The sequence below is a fragment of the Sesamum indicum genome, linkage group LG6, assembly GCF_026168435.1.
Source record: "Sesamum indicum cultivar Baizhima isolate 11 linkage group LG6, ASM2616843v1, whole genome shotgun sequence".
Lineage (NCBI taxonomy): Eukaryota > Viridiplantae > Streptophyta > Magnoliopsida > Lamiales > Pedaliaceae > Sesamum > Sesamum indicum.
In genome coordinates, this window is record NC_142662.1 from 10,957,635 (window position 1) to 10,974,630 (window position 16,996).

The following is a 16,996-nucleotide window of genomic DNA, read 5'->3' on the forward strand; positions in this document are numbered from 1 at the left end:
TTTTTTTATTATGAAGCAATGAAATTTTATTCATAAAATAAATTGCAATGGCAAAAAGTCACAAGAGACATTCAAGTTTTGGAAATATCATTAGCAGATAACATGAACAAAATAATCCATCAAGTCATTACATTATAATAATTAATTTATAATTACATGTGAATTGTGAAGTACTACATCCAAAATATTCGAAAGTCCAAACTCCAAAGTAGTCCAGTCAAATATCAATTATGGTTGAATCGACTCCCAATTTTGTCAGCTCTACAAGAAAACAAAAAAAAAAAGAATTGAGATTAATATAAATAAAAATATATAGAATTTAATATAAAACAAAGCAAAAGAGAAAATAAAAAGTACCTTACTCATACATTTCAATTTCACTTAAATCTTCTTCTATGCTTATTGGCTTAGAATCTTTACAGATCCAATCTTGAGCATAAATAATAGCTTGAACAATTTTAGGAGATAGTGAGCTCCTAAATGCATCAAGAACATGACCACCAGTGCTAAATGTGGCATCTGAAGCAACAGTTGAGACAGGAACTGCCAATATATCTCGAGCCATCTTTGAGAGAATCGGAAACCTCTGAGTGTTCACTTTCCACCATTTTAATATATCAAACTTTTCCCTATACTCTTCAACATCCTCACTGAGATACTTCTCTAACTCTGATTTCACGTGATCTTTTCCCTCTGTCATGTACACCATGCACTTTTGTTGTAAAGAAAACTTGCGAGTCTCGCTCTCTTCATCATGCATAAACATTTCCTTTAATGAGGAAGAAGATGAAGAAACACGACTAGACGATGAACCCGGGCTTTCTAAAATTCCTTGAAGAGCGTGTCCATATCTTAACTTGTAACTCATGAAGACCATCTCGTACTCTCTCTTTCATTATATCACTTTGTCCAATACCATCATATAATTTATCAAAGGAAAATTCTACAAACCCCAATTTGTGATGTGGATCAAGTATCACACATAATACAAAACCATATTCATCTTTTCAATTGATCCCCAATAAAAATTTTCTTTCATTTTCTTGTCATATCACTTAATTCAACATCATCACTCCGAAACTATCTTCGAAGAAGCAAATCAACTTCACATATTTCATGAAACACAATATTAGATGTGACATATGAAGAACAGGAAATGCACAATGTGAGATTGTAAAAATGCTTCAAAAACTTCAATAGCATCTTTGCCCTATCCCAGTCAGATTCAAATGGTTTCTTTGAAAGATCAGTCTTATAAGCAAGATCTATATCTTCATAAGCATCAAATGCCCTTTTAAGACATGTCGCAGCTTCTAACATCAAGTAGGTGGAGTTCCATCTGGTAGGTACATCAAGAGACAAAACTTCTTTGTTTCCATAAATTCAGCACATTCTTGAAATTTTTTGTACCTAGCCGGAGAATTTCTCACATACTTAATTGCCCCTCTAATACGAGATATTGCCTCATGCTCATCCTTCCCTTTCAAACCATCCTGAACCACAAGGTTGATTATATGTGCTATACACCTCATGTGCACATATTTTCCACCTAAAATATTTTGACCCCAGTTTTCAAGTTTCTTTTTCAAGTAAACCATAGCTCCATCATTAGAAGATGCATTATCAACAGTAATCGTAAAAATTCTATCAATACCCCATTCAAGAAAACATTTCTCAACACCTTTACTAACTTCTTCATTTTTGTGTCCGATAATTGGAAAAAAATTCAAAATTCTCTTATGTAACTTCCAATCATCATCAATAAAATGAGCAGTGAGACACATGTAATTGACTTTCTGAATAGATGTCTAAGTGTCTGTTGTAATGCAAACCCTTTGAGCATGATTTTTAATAAATGACTTCAATTTTGCTCTTTCATTGACATACATATGGAAAATGTCTTTTGTTATTGTCCTTCTTGATGGAATAGCAAACATTGGACAAGTCACCGACATGAAATGTCTAAATCCAGAATTCTCAACAGTTTTAAATGGGAGCTCATCTACGACCAACATATAAGACAAAGCCTCTCTAATTTTCTCTTGATCAAATCTCCAATTGACAAGAGGGGCCTCTTTTTCGCCTAAGCGAATTGATTGAAAAGACAATCTCTTCTGATTGATGGAAACATCATAAGGTTTATTCTTGCAAGATTCAAAGTGGTTCTTTAGAGGCCTAGTTCCATGTACTTTTGGTTCGGGTTTGATTTCCCTACTACAATATTTGCATTTAGCTTTTTGGACTTTATCCTTTTCACAGTAAAATTTATGAAAATGATCCCACCAAGGTGATCTAGAAGTCACTACCCTCTTTTTTCTTTTCTTAGAATCAAGTGGAATATCGTCCTTATCCTCTGACATATCCATACCCTTATCAACATCAAAGTCAACATGATCACCACTGACCTGATTATGAACCATGTTCATATTTATGCCTTGATCTTGAGCCTCTGATAAGTCTACAGTAGGTGAAGATTGAGATTAAGAATTTGACATCTGCAAGATTAAAACAAAAAGAAATTGGAATCTCACACCAAAAGAAATTGCAACAAAGTAACAATTTTAAGTTGCAACAAAGGAAGTCCTTGCTTAATGCCACTAATATATCTGCGTTATTTGTGCACTTGTCTAACTATATGTCTAACAATTTTAAGTTGCAACAAAGGAAGTCCTTGCAAAGATCCACAGACGACACATCACACGGAGAGAAGATCACACAGACAAAACAGCTACCACTAACAAGAATCTGTGCTGGGGAAATCAGAAAATAGAAAGTACTGAGGTAATGGGACAACCAGAGATCACACAAGTGTTTATCCAATGCAGCAAGAGTCCAACTTTTATAGGTAATGCATTCATTCTCAGCAACACTTTTCCTTGCTCCATATGCATACAAGGATAAAACAACCTTAACACACAACACACATAATAAATGGAGACCATACATACACACATACATATATATATATATATATCAACTAAAAAGTACTCAAGACAAATGAAGTAAGATACTAAAATCCAGCCAAATTTGAGACAGTTGTGAAGTTTCTAGATCCTGTCAAGCAAGGTACAAACTTCACTGCACATTATACCACATGGCGAAAAACATAAACAAATAAACTTACCATTAGATGAGATTCAAGGAAGCCCCAGTTCAGGATTGAAGAAGCGTGCGACGGCGATGGGCGGCGAGTGGCGGAGATGTGAATACTGAACGCACAGTGAAAGAGAGAGAAGACGGGTTCATACTTCAGAGAGGAGAGGGTGAAGAGCGGCGGCGACTCGCGAGTGGTGACTGGTGAGTCTGGTGACTGAGAAAGGTATAGCTACAGCGACTCGCGAGCGACGGTGACTCACTAAGAAATCAGACGAAGAGAGAAGGGAACTAGTCTGAGAGAGAGGGAGAACGGGTTTTATGTAAACCCTCTCAATTTTTGCCTCTTTTAATTCGGGTACCCGATCGGGTTCATCGGGTTGGTTTTTAGAACCTGAACCCGATCCTTCTAAAAATAGGTGGGTTTTGGTTTATCTAAACCCGCCATAAAAACCCGACCAACCCGCCCTGTTTTACACGAACCCGATTGGGTCGGGTCGGGTCGGGACCCGATGTACCCAACCCGTTTGCCCACCCCTAAGTAAGCTCTAGAATGGACATACTAAGTTTGATGGCCTTAATTAGAAGAAATGTAGAGGCACTATTTATATGGAAGTGCTTTGGTGCAAAAGCTCACACAAAAGGCTTTTGTGTTGATTCTTGAACATTTTTCATTTGATGAAGTCAATGGAACGTTCACACAATTTTAGTTTTTTTTATATTTTTATATGCCACTGATGGTAGTTTCTCCTATTTATTTTGGCATATACAGAAAATTCTATTAGTATAAGGGATATCACAACACAATAATTTGAAAATTCAAGTGCTAACAATGGGATAATGCACTTATTTTTCTCAAGACACTAATTTGATTCACAAGTTTCGATGTTCAATAAAAATTGTCAACCCTCAAATAAAAATTTTCAATCTCCACATATCCATATTCCAAACATTAATTCAAATTTCAACATTCACATGTTCAACAACAACCAGTTTAGCAAGAATCATGCTACAATAACTATCCAACCATCTCTCAAAGAATCAATTACAAGCACAAAGCAGAACGTACCTCTCACACACCAAGAACATACATTGTCCTCAATGTATGCACGGAGACCTATTGAAACAAGGGAAAAAGGTAAAGGAAAATGCACGTTTTGAAATTTATGATGGTGTCAAGGTATGCCAGACAGAGGATGGTGGAGGTGGAGGCAAAGATGGGGCAAGGGTTATGTCGGAAGAGTACAACAATAAACATTAATGACATTATTAAACTATAAAACCAACTCTGTAATAATTAATATCTAATAACAAAATAATGGATGTTGCTAGTGCTAACCATTAAGGTTATCCTCCATCCAACTTGATATACCTAAGGCATAAAAGGTTAATCTTCATCAGCTCACCTATTTTTTTGCTTCGAAACTCCTACTATTACTATTATTGTTTGTTATTATTACTATTCCATAAAGTGCAAAATAAGAACATACACATCTATAGTCTACTTTATCTTCATGTTGCTTCTTCCTTTGGTACATGCCAGGGCTAGAATTATATATGCTCTTGCAAAAAGCAATAGTACAAAGAACAACTTAAATATGAGGATAATCTATTGAAATTCTTATCATATATCGTGCTCAAATAAATATATAACATTGGTAGTCCTTTAAGTGTACTATATAAAAATCAGAATCTAGATTTTGGGTCTGGTAGACATATAAACACATATGTCTGCATGAGTGTACAAGATGGATTAAAGGTTTTCACCACATTTCCAAAGACTACACCACCATGACTGAGACAGGACAAAATACATTCAATGCAATCTTGCAACAAACACTTGGAGGAGGCAGAAACTTGCTTTATATCTAGGTCTTTCTTTAATTTCTTCTAAACTGTCTATATCTGACTGTCAACCATTATTGTCAACTATAGATGCACGAATTACTGGTTGGGAAGGAATTTTGTTATCATATGCTGGGCGAGTACAAATAATCAGATACGTACTTTCAGCATTGAGTTTATATTGGGCTTCTGCTTTTATCCTACCGAAGAAAATCATCAAGGAAATTGAGAAGAAGTTGAGAAATTTTCTTTGGAATGGCACGTTGACTAGTGGCTACGCCAAGGTAGTATGGAATGATGTGTGACGAACGGTGGATGAGGAGGGGGGCTTGGGTTCAAGAATATTAATACCTTGAATCACGTACTAATAAGCAAGAAACTTGTGATGTTATCCGGTGTGATAGGACCTCCATTTGGGTACAGTGGCTTTACTTTGGCCGATTACAGGACACATCGATTTGGACAATCCGGGAGCATGGGGGTTCTTGGGGATGGAGGAAAATGTTGTGTCTCTGCTCTTATCTCCGATCTTTTTTGGATTACCAAATTGGTAACGGGAGGAGTTTCTATATTTGGCAAGACCCTTGGCATCATCTTGGACCACTTATTGAATTGTTCCCAAGGGGTCTGAGCCATCTTGGACTTGGAGAATCGGCCAAACTCAGCTTGGTGATTTCAGGAGGGGAGTGGCAGTGGCCTCCCATTATGGATTTTGAATGCTTGGAGATTACTAACTTGCCGCGAATTTATAGAGGAGAGGATCGGGTTGTTTGGAAATGTGACAAGGGACAACCCACTACACAGACCCTCTATCAGTTATTTGATCTCCCAGGGCCGAAAGTAAGTTGGTCTTTACTACTTTCGGGGTCCTTGAAGATCCCTCATCACTCGTTCATATTGTGGCACGCAATTCTTGGCAAGCTTCCCACTATGGAGAAACCATGGCTATCCCCACCTAGAAGCTTGTACTTTATGCGATGAGGGAGCTACGAAAACTAATTTACACCTTTTCTTCCAATGCAGATTCAGCCGACAATGCCTTATTGAGATTCGAAGATGGATTCATTTCATTGGCCCAATAGGGATTGGGCAACAGATATTGAGTGGACGACGCGGAAATGGAGAGGCAATCACATTGTAAACATTGCTTACCGTACACTACTAGCATCGTGTGTCTACCACATCGTCAATGATGTCAGAGAGAGGATACTTAGCATAATGGTGTTGATATTGTGAATTTCTTGTATAAAAATTGCAATGCAAATATACATATATATATATATATATGCATGTTGTAGTTTATTTATGATTGCTAGTTGGTGAAATGATTTAATTGAACAATTGATTTTTCATGTTATGAAAATTGATATGCTTACTGTTGTGAATTTTGATACTCTGATTTAGTCATAAACAATTAAGAAAAATTGAAGAAATTGGTATTATACTTTTTGCCCTTGATGTTTCTTTGACATCTTTGCTCTTAATATTTTTTCCTAAATTATGTGGTAACAAAGCTTTGGTTCTTGTTCAATTGATCATGAGAAGACTAATACAAGAAAATTAAGTCTAACCTTTGAAGTTATTATGTTTCTAGATTCGATGTAGGAAATTAATGGAATTAACCGGTTTTTCCTTATTGAATATTTCTACTGCGTGTTTTTCGTCTTATTTCATGAATTCAGTTGAGTAGACATTTTCATACAATCCATGTATGTTCGTACGTTTATAAGAAACTGACAAGCCTGATCACTCTATTACATGTGTCAATTGGCTATTATGTTGCTATATGATTTCATTTGTTGATTGATGTTTATATTAAAAAGTTTGCCCGTGTTTCATTACCATTTTCATGCATTTATTTATGTCTAAATCATAAAGGGATTTATTTGCTACCATTAATGGGACACATTATAGCAGTCGTTACAACATGAGATTTCCTTTGGTAAATGTAGGACAAGTTATGTTTGTTTTTGTCGTGTAATAAAAGCTTCTTATAGTTAATTTGTAATATTTTCAAAGCCTACTGTCCATCTATTATATTCAGTGATTTGAGAAGCTTTTGTTCATTGAGTATATATCGTAAAAATTTATGTTTTTCCTCATTACATGGCGAAAAACTTGTGTTTTCTTGGTACTTATGTTTGAGAGTTTAGTACAAATTTCAATCTCATTCCACCTCATTGATCGATTTTGCTTGTCATAACTTATAGTATATCATTTACCTTGACTATGACAATGGCTTGTCAGGTTGGTGCATGTATCACCATAAAAATGCAGACCAGATCATTGCAACATAGGATAAACATCTCTGGGTCCAAGGTAGTTTCAGAAAGTACCTCTTCTGTCCTTGCTAGTGATATCCTCCGCAACAACAAAACTAAAAGAAATGGTTTTGTTACTGGATTCCAGAAGATTTTTCCTTCAGCAATCTAAGAAGTTGTAAACAACGGTAAGAATGATGAAAAGAAAGTCGTATTCAGATTGGTAAGCATATTTTTTCCAAAACTATTCTCATTCATTATATATCTAAGTTCATCACAATGTTGATTTGGATTGACTTAAATTTGCTTGACTGATAATATCTTATTGTTCATAGATTTGTATATGGGAGCGAAAGAAAGTTTTTGGCTCTCCCAGTAAGTAGCCTTAAAGATATTATGCTTGGAGAAGGATTGCCTCGGCCTTTGGACCTTGGGAGGAAACGTTCTTGCTCAGTCAAGATAACTAAAAGGGACGAACAATCCAAAAGAACAGTGACTCGATGGTTTCTTCATTTTTATTTGCTTCTATAGCTTAGAAAGACAACTCATTTTCGGTCATTACACTTTGATTCATTCATTTTTCTTGAACTAGAAATTGTGCATTGGAGGTCATGAACATGCTGATGAAGACAGAGAAATGCGTGAGTGCAAGTTGGCAGTTTATCGTGTTGATGAAGATGAGAAAGATGTCAACAAAGCATTGAAGAAAGGTAAGATGGCCGGAGAGAACAATTTATCTTTTGTTGGTGGAATTCTAAACTAAATTTGTGATTCCAAGTTTTCGCAACTAAGAATTCAATAAAGAGGAATGTCACTAAATGATTGAAGGAGGAAGAAGAGAATTTGAAGAAATCCAACAAACTAAGAATCATTGAAGAATATAGAGTTGCGGTTGTGTTTCAGCGGCAGGATGCACTTTGTGAGCAGGTATGTGATCATTTCTACGTTAGAAGTTGTCTTTTTCTCAATTCTCGGACTTTTTCTGCGATTATATAATGTTCCTATGATTTTTTCTAATATTTTAGGAATCCAAACTTGAGAATGTTCAGACATACATATAGGTTTGTGCTTTGTCCATTACCTGTTGCATTTTCCAAAATCTTCATGCATTATATTGCAGTTCCTACATAGGATTCTTGGTATGGTCTTAGTCTCCTCTATTTCTAATATTTGATCTGCTAACTTCTATTTCATATTACTTTGAAAATCTAGTTGGTTGCTAAAACGTTGTTTGTTATCTATTCAATTGGGCTGATAACGTTGATTCACAATATGATAGAAACTATGAGTTGGGGTATAAATGATTCGAGCTTTGCTCAGAGTTCGAGTGTAAACCAATTGAGCTCGAGGCTGAGCTCATCAAAATTTTTGAGCTCTAGCTCAAGTACATTACAACAATTCTAGCTCTAGTAGATAATAGAAAACCAATATTGTTGAAATGTAGGCTTTAGTGATATTAGGGGCCTATATTTTTGCGTTGGCATCATATCAACAACTTGAATTTAGCATCAATCTGATGCCTGTGCATCTAAACCATTTTCGGGTAGGAGAGGCACAAACAGAAGAAGTCGCAAATATGCAAGAGTGTGTTAGCTACAAAGAAGATCGTCTAGTCGATGAGTCAGAAACATCAACTGCACTAAACATTTGCAAATTCAAGATCAACAAACAAGACTATATAAAGGCAGCTTTGTTTGCTAACAAGCTTGTAGCTTCAAGATTTTCACAACATATCATGACATCGATCCTTTCGAAATCCAAATACACCAAAAAAGTACTAGCCTTATAACATCTTTATTCTCTAACTAACTAATGACAAAGTTTGAAAGCCTTCTTACATCGACACACACTAATCCTCCCCAAAACAACCCTTATCAGTTCTGTACAGTGCCCTAGCCAGCATTTCACAAAGCTTCCATTGCACAAACCCAATATTAGCTAATCCAAAACTTTGCTCCTTTGCAATATGTGCGACTGTTGAGCGGATTTGTAAGCTTTCATAATTGTGGCAATTATCCTCCTTCGCCGCCTAGACCAATCCAGGTGCTCCTCCTTCTTACATTGAAAACCTGTTGGGGCTGTTATAACACCAACTAGTGCAAATGACCACATAGCCATCAGGCATCGTCTTTCAGCAACAACGAGTGTTGTTTTCTCATCAACTACCACCTCCACCACCTAGCTGTCCTTTAAGGTCAAATTCGATGCTCAGAATGCAGTATAGGTCTTATCCTTATTGTCTATGGTGGACATGGCAGATGTGAACTGATTAGAACGAACAATACGAAGGCCTTGTGATTTGTTAGGAACATCATGTTGGGTGTGTGTAGCTATTTTGTTTATCCATTTCTAGGTTGGTAGAAAGTTTCTATTTGTTTATTGTTATTGGGAAAATAGCATTTTTCGTCCCATATGTTAGGGCCTTCACGCTCTCGCTTTATTGGTTACGTGATTATCACATTTGGCCCCTTAACTTTAAAAGTATAACACTTTTGATCCCATAACATATTTTTCTTACATATTTAACATAAAAATGCCACGTGACCGTTAAGTTTTCAGACTGACCACTTAATGATCACGTGCCTTTTTTCATTAAATATTTAATTAGAAAGCGTAATGGGACAAAAAGTGTCACTTTTTGAAAGTTACGAGCTGAAAGTGAAAATTTCCTAAATAATAGACCAAAAGTGTAAAGTACCTAAGTTACATAACGAAAAGTACTATTTCTTCATTGTTATCTCTAATAAAATCTTATTTGTGCTAAATGATATAACTGTATGATGATTGTTGGGAGTAGGTGACTAATTATTCATTATGATACAATTGTGGGTAGAGGACTTAAATTGATATAAAAATGACTATAATCATTATTATTAAGAAATTAATCATAAGAGCACATAAGTTTATTGTTTTTAGATACTTTTGATTATACTGATTATAAGGTGTACGATGCGTTGCGCATGGATAATTAATATTTATCTTATTCTTTAATTCATTTTTGTAAAAGATAATTATAAATTCAAAAAAAAAAATTATAATTCTGAATTGTTAAAAAAATATAATTTATACTTATTATTTATTAAGTACTAATATAATAATTATTATATGCTAAGCACTAATATAATAATTATTATATGGCTTATAGTAGCATACTATTGTAAGATTCTTTTTCTTTTTTAGGAAATGTCCTTAATGAATATAGTTGTGTTACTTTATTTGTGAATTTTGTTGATTCTATTTTTCAATTTCTTTCTCTTGATTGTTTAATTCATATTGATGTTGATACAATTATTGAGAAATATAGTTCTTGATTTCTGTTACGAAAAATTTTATGAAAAATAATTGTTTTTAATTGTGTTAATTGTAGTAAATATATATATATATATTTATGCATTTTGCTATCGAACTTATTGTCTTTTTATTTGCCACTTATATATTGGGTGTTTGTTTCTCTTTTAGTAACTATAATGATGTTGCATTTACTAATTTGAAGTACTCATTTATAACTTAGTAAACCAAGCCCTAGATTTTACGGACCACCATACTACGTATCGTAATAGATGGTTCACATGTAGTTGACTCATTCAACCATGAATGTGGTGAGATGTCTACCACCAAGATCTAGGGTAGAAAACCAGTAAGAAAAATATAATAGTAAATTTTTGAAATGCTATAGTTCTTAATATTATGATAAAATGAACTAATTGAAAAGAATTCGAGATGAATACCTCAAAGTTGTCTCAAGATTTAAGAGAGATTCAAAAGACAATTCAAAACTATTGAGGTTTTATCATAAAATATATGTAACAATTTTTTTATAACAATTCAAAGTTTGTAACATACTCGTAATTTTATAATTATATTCTAAAAAATAAGATAAATATTACAATCATGCACGTACACCATACTAGTTCCAAGGAAAAAAAATATATACATACAAAATGCTGACCTTAGAAGTGATCTTAAAAATTAGAATTACATCACTCAATTAACATTTTTAGTCATATATATATAGAATGAGGTTTATATTATCTATTTTTAGGAAAAAATCCAGAGACCCCCCCTATAATAATAGGAATGTTAACAAAAATCCCTATGAAAATTAAAGTATCAAATACTCCCCCTATGATATAAAATAAAGTTCAACCCCCCCCCCCCCTCCGGTACAAAAATTGGGTCATATGCGCTTTGACTGCGATTTTCCTATGAAAGTACCTTTTTTTTTTTTTTACCCTTCTCTCACTTGTAATATATAATATTATATATATGAATTTAATAATTAAATATTATTTATATAATAATTATTTAATTAAAATATTATACATTTTTAATAATAATAAAATATTCTTTTATATAATAATTAAAAAAAAAGCAGCAGTCATCGCCCAATGCAACGAGGGCGACGCCGGTCGGCCAGATCTGGGAGGCCGATGACGCCCAAATGGACGGTGGGGGGAGGGAAGGGGAGGGGGGAGCAAACGTCACCGGGAGGAAGGGGGAGGGAGGGGGGGGGGTTTGGAGGCGAGAGGGGTAGGGGGGAAGAAGATGTTGGGGGGAGGGTTATAATTGTTATTTTGGATTTTTTTTATAAATTATAATTATATATATTATAAACATATTTTAATAATTATAAATTATATATATTATGAATTAAAATAATTATATATTAATAAGCCTAGTTTGACCGATTGACTAGAAGGGGTATTTTAGTCATTGTTTCTATAAAATTAGACTCAAATTGACCAGGGAGCGGTGTGCTTATTTATTCGTAACATAGGAGTGATTTTCTACATTAAAAATTTCATAGGGAGATTTTTGATATTTTGTTATATCACAGGTCAAATGGATTTAACCCTATATTTTTATTTTTATAAGTGTAAAATTAAAATTTTATCAATATTTTTGGACAATTCCTAATGGATTAAGTGTGAAAGTTTGAATGGTGTGTGTAATTTTATAACTTTTTGGAAGAAAGTGTAATTTTTCATTTTTAAGTTAATGTTGCTTATTATTATGTAGTTAATTACTATGTAATTTATTAGACATAGTTTTGCATATTTTCAATTAGAAGGGAGGCTTTAGCTGAGTTCTTAAATCACATGGGGGTTTTATGCAATTTGGCCCAAATAATTACACTGTCTTTCCCTGAGATCTGGTATAATTATACGTAGATCTCTTGTGGTTTGAAAATTTACATTTAGTACTCATGAGGTTTGCTTCCATCTAATAAATTTACCCATCCGTCACTTAAAATTCATAAAAATTGCTGATATTTTTTTAAAAAAAGGATGACAGTTCATATTTACGCCCAATTGACTTATTATTGACTTATTTCAAGTAAAATAATACTTTCTGACTAAAGTAGAAAATATACTTCTTTACATGCTTTAACATGTGAAAATGTAGGGTAGTTTGGCTATAAAAAAATTTGTTTGACCTGCAATAAGTCAATAATAAGTGAAATGAGGGTAATAATGGATTTTCATTCAATTTTTTATTCATTTAGCAAATTCTGTGAACTTTGAGTAACATAAACAAACTTTAGGAATACTAGATTTAATTTTTTCAAATTACATAAAATTTACGTGTAGTTATACCAAACTTTAAGAATCGGAGGTGTAACTATCCCATAAAATATATGTTATCACACATAACTTTGTTTCAAACATTAAGAATGACCGATGTAATTATCCCCATAAAATTATGTTATCACACTTAATTTTGTGTATACATATATAACTAAAGATTTAGGCGTTACGCAAGTGTCGAGATAGTCACCCCAATAGTTTATAGTGGTTTGCATGCAATATTGTGAGGACTATGATCTGAGGGTGTTTGCTTGTGGAGTAATGCATTCGTTATGTTGAAAATTTAATATGGTGTTTGGATTCATTTTTAAAGTGTTTTATTGTATTTTGTGGAGATAAAAAGAGAAAATAGAAATAAATAAATATATGTTGAAAATAGTGTGTATGTGTTATCAGCTTATTATTGAAAATAAATTTAAAAAAATATTTTATTTTATAAATTTTATTTTTAAATTAAATTTTTCAAAGTTAAAAATTATAAGCAATTTTGTATCATACAATAATAAATATTAAACTGTTTTTTGAAAATACTCAAATTTTATAATTTTAATAAATTGTATTACAATTAATTTTTCTTCTCTCTCACATTCTCTATATTTATTTTTCTTACAAACTTTCATATTTTTGATAAACCAACAATCATAATTTTTTTTTCTTTTTTATCTGAACCCACATTTCTTTTTTCTCACATACTTCTTTCTTTATGAGGCAAACGATATAAATTAGACCCACAAAGCAAAATTCAGTCCCACAATGGTTAGAATAGTTAGAACATTGATGATGGGCTTTCATAGTAACCCCCAACCCCTACCCTACGTTTAGGGTTTGGAAAATACATTATTTCATAAAAAAAACAGAAAAAAAATTGAGAAAAATATATTTCATATTATTTTGTAAAAAACTTATTTAATTACCTCTTTTCTCTTTATTTGCCACTAGCAGTAAAAGGCAGAGTAGAGTAGTGTTCGTTTAGTCTTTTCACAATAATAAGAAGGGAAAAGATCCTTTAAAATCATTCATTCATTTATTCCCAATTTTCAAAAACCCTAAACCGCTATGTCTCCTTCTCCTCTCTGCTCTCTCTCTCTCAACTCACTGCTGCCATAATGGCATTGGCGACGTCTTTGGATGAAGAAACCGCGAAAAAAGTCATTCATCAGGTGATTTGCAAGACATGTTTTTCTTTTTTTAAATGATGAAGAATATTCATTGTGTTTGGATTTGTGCTTTAGTTGTTTTGTTTTGTGTTTTGAAAATAGAGAGAGAAAAATAGAGATAAGTAAGTGTATGTTGAAAATAGATGATATGTTTGGATTTATGTTTTGGGGTAATTTAAAATATTTTAAAAAAGTGGTGTAGGTTTGATGTTGGGATTTGGGAGACAAAAATCAATGTTCATTGTCAAATCATATATTTTTATATATAAATAGTTTATTTTAATGTTGTTTTTTCGAAGACAAAAATTATTATTTATTGTCAAATCATGTCTGTTTTATATTATATATATAGTAAAGTTTTTTTCTAGAGGAATTGTCAACATCATCTAAAAACTTATTTTGAACATTTATGTATACGTACTATAAAATATGCAACTCTGTTGATATAATTAATCTATAATATTTTATTATTTTATGAGTGATGATATGCTATATTTTAAATATTTGTGCATGTAAGTTAATATAAAAATTATAAGTTTATAACATACTTTTTTATAAAATTAAATTGAGCTTGTAAATAATTTTCTTTGTAAAACATATTTTCATATTGAACTTGTAAATTTTTTTATGTATTATATAGTTTATATAAAGCTATACATTTTGAACATTATTGTTTAAGTAAAAATTTGAGTAAGAATTTTAAAATTACTAAAAGTAGTTTTGAGAGAGATTTTTTAATTAAATATACTTAGAAAGTGAAACGAAAAATATAAAAATAAGTTGAAAGGGTATTTTTGTTCTGTCAACACTAAATTATTTTTTTAGGGGGACTTTTGTTATAATAAACATAATTTAGGGGTCAAAATGTATAATAAAAATTTTATAATTTTGTAAAAGGTTTATTAGCTGTAAGATAGTCGCATGGTAAAACAGACTTCAACTCTCTCCTCTTTCTCTCTCTCTAGGGTTTTGTTTTTCATCGATTGCACGAAAAATTCCCCAATTGGTCGTATCTATTCGATCGAAATGGTAAGCAAATGTCCGTTCCTGATTTCCAATTAGCTTATACGCTATTGTTGGCTTACCCATTTTGTATCCCGTGCTGTTATTTATCGAATGTTTTGGTTTAATTTTGTAGGAAAATGGAGGCGAAAATTGAGATGTTGCTGAATGTGGAGAAGCAGATGAGGCAAGTGGGTGATGTTGCAGGTACGAGGAAGGCCGTCACACCTCTTGCAATTCTTCTTCTCACACCTCAAACGATACCCCTCATTTTCTCCCGCCAAGAAAGCCAAAGCCGGCGAAGGAGAGGAGCCGCAGTTCTGTGGGTACAAATCCAAGAAAGGAAAACCCCGCTGGTAAAAACCCTTAAACCACCGTTTTCTCCCCATCATCAAACCCCACCCACACTCACATGGTGAAACCCTCTCACCTTCATTTCTTTCTTCTTGTGTTCATTTCTCACCCAAAAAACAGAGTAAAGAAAACCAAGAAAAACAGGGGGAGAGACAGAGCGAGAAGGAGGCCTCAAATTATGGTATTGCGAAATGTTACTGCTGTTTGAACAATCCTTCTTGGTCCAATATTTTCTCATTGTTCACATATTGATAGATAAAGAAGGAATACTGGAATACTCTCTGTTGATGTCCTAAGTTTGCTCTTACTTTCTTGCTTGCAAATACTTTCTCCCTCCATCTTACATGTCATCTTTATCTTGCTTTCTAGTGCTTCTTTCATTTAATTTTTGCTTTGACAATCCTAATGTGTTTAACTTGCTCTATTATAATATCATATGGTCAGTAATTTTCTTCTACTTAAAATTAGAAAAATGTTGCTAAGGATTGTTGGAACAGTTTACATCTGAATTTGATGAATGTCTTCTTCTAGGTTTGGGATTACACTGGTTTTGGATATACAAGGTACAATGCCAGAGACATTAACAAAGAAATACTAGGGTAAGCACAATTCTGCAGCTGTCTCCTTCCTTGATGAAACCTGTAATGTTCACAGATAATCTTGTTTGTGGTTTTCATTTAGGTGCATTGTGGAGAATAAAGTGCTTCATAGATCTTTATTATCATGCTTACAGGTACTTAAATGTTGGAAAATGTTTGTTTTTTACATATATAAGAAAGCTAATAATTACAATGTCATGCATGGTTATGCCTCTATTGGTAACAGCAAGGAATAATATTTGAGAGAATGAAGAGAAGAAATGAAAAGGCAAAAAAGAAAAACAAAAATGAAGAATGCAGTGCTTATATTTCTGGTAAATAATTTAAATAAGGTAGCTTAATTGCCACACATCAGAACTAGAGCTGCATGTTAGTTGAAGATTGCTTTTTCCTTGAGTAACTAATTATAGTTATCAATTACAGCTGAAACCATGTTTTTGATGATTATTTGTGTTGGTTAACAGTTAAGTGGATCAAGGTGCTTTTTTATGATAGTCTGTAAGAAACGAATGATCCTCTGACGGTCTATATATTTAACTTTGTGAACGTCAAAACTAGAAATCTATGTTCATTAATTAACAACAGCCATCCAAAATATGATTCTTCTTAAGTATTGGCTCACAGAACTTTATTCCTCTCTTCCTGGTTGTTCAACTAACAAGTAAAATCTCTCTGGTTCTGATAATCAACACTAAACTTATCAAATTGAAAGAACTAGAGATTCCATGACAGTTATGGTAATCCTCTATAACATCCTTTTTGCTTGAAAATGTTTCATTAATTTCAGTTTTTATTTTTAATAGAAGTGAGGTCTTGAAATGCTGAAGTTACTTCTTTTAGCCTGTGGATATGACATCAGCAGTTGCTCTTGCTCCTTCATTTTTCTTGGGTGTACTTAAATAGCGTCCTGGCTTTGCAGATTTGGGAAGACATTTTGGGGTTTGAAAATGCAGAGTTTTATATCAAAAGATGGCCGGATCTGGATGGCCTTCGTTTTGAAGATGTACTCGTTTCTTTCCCTGATGCAATTCCTTGTGGAGTAAAGGTTTTTGCAGATGGTGGAAAGATCAAAATAAATCCAGATGATAATTATATTT

The 16,996-nt window shown here is 33.1% G+C and overlaps 1 protein-coding gene and 1 long non-coding RNA gene across 2 annotated transcripts; one reads left to right on the forward strand and one right to left on the reverse strand.

The window, feature by feature from the left end:
* Positions 1–1,080: 1,080 nt before the first annotated feature.
* LOC148787747 (zinc finger BED domain-containing protein DAYSLEEPER-like) lies at positions 1,081–2,420 on the reverse strand. The gene is made up of 3 exons (XM_088881353.1): positions 1,888–2,420; positions 1,411–1,644; positions 1,081–1,339 (listed from the first exon to the last, which is right to left on the reverse strand). The coding sequence occupies exons 1-3, from the start codon at positions 2,418–2,420 to the stop codon at positions 1,081–1,083; spliced, it is 1,026 nt and encodes a 341-aa protein (XP_088737479.1).
* Positions 2,421–14,873: 12,453 nt separating this feature from the next.
* On the forward strand, positions 14,874–16,920 carry LOC148787748 (uncharacterized). Its single transcript, XR_016065724.1, has 5 exons — positions 14,874–14,973; positions 15,083–15,302; positions 15,421–15,481; positions 15,832–15,899; positions 16,819–16,920. It is a non-coding gene; the product is annotated as an uncharacterized LOC148787748 (long non-coding RNA).
* The last annotated feature ends 76 nt before the right edge of the window (positions 16,921–16,996 follow it).

Bases quoted from the DNA above. Each gene is read 5' to 3' on its own strand.
- LOC148787747 (XM_088881353.1), bottom strand. From the start codon at position 2,420: ATGGTTCATAATCAGGTCAGTGGTGATCATGTTGACTTTGATGTTGAT. The intron at 1,645-1,887 runs GTATGTCAATGA...GGGTATTGATAG, and splicing joins ACAAAAGACATTTTCCATAT to AATTTTTACGATTACTGTTG. The intron at 1,340-1,410 runs GTACAAAAAATT...TGTACCTACCAG, and splicing joins GTGAGAAATTCTCCGGCTAG to ATGGAACTCCACCTACTTGA.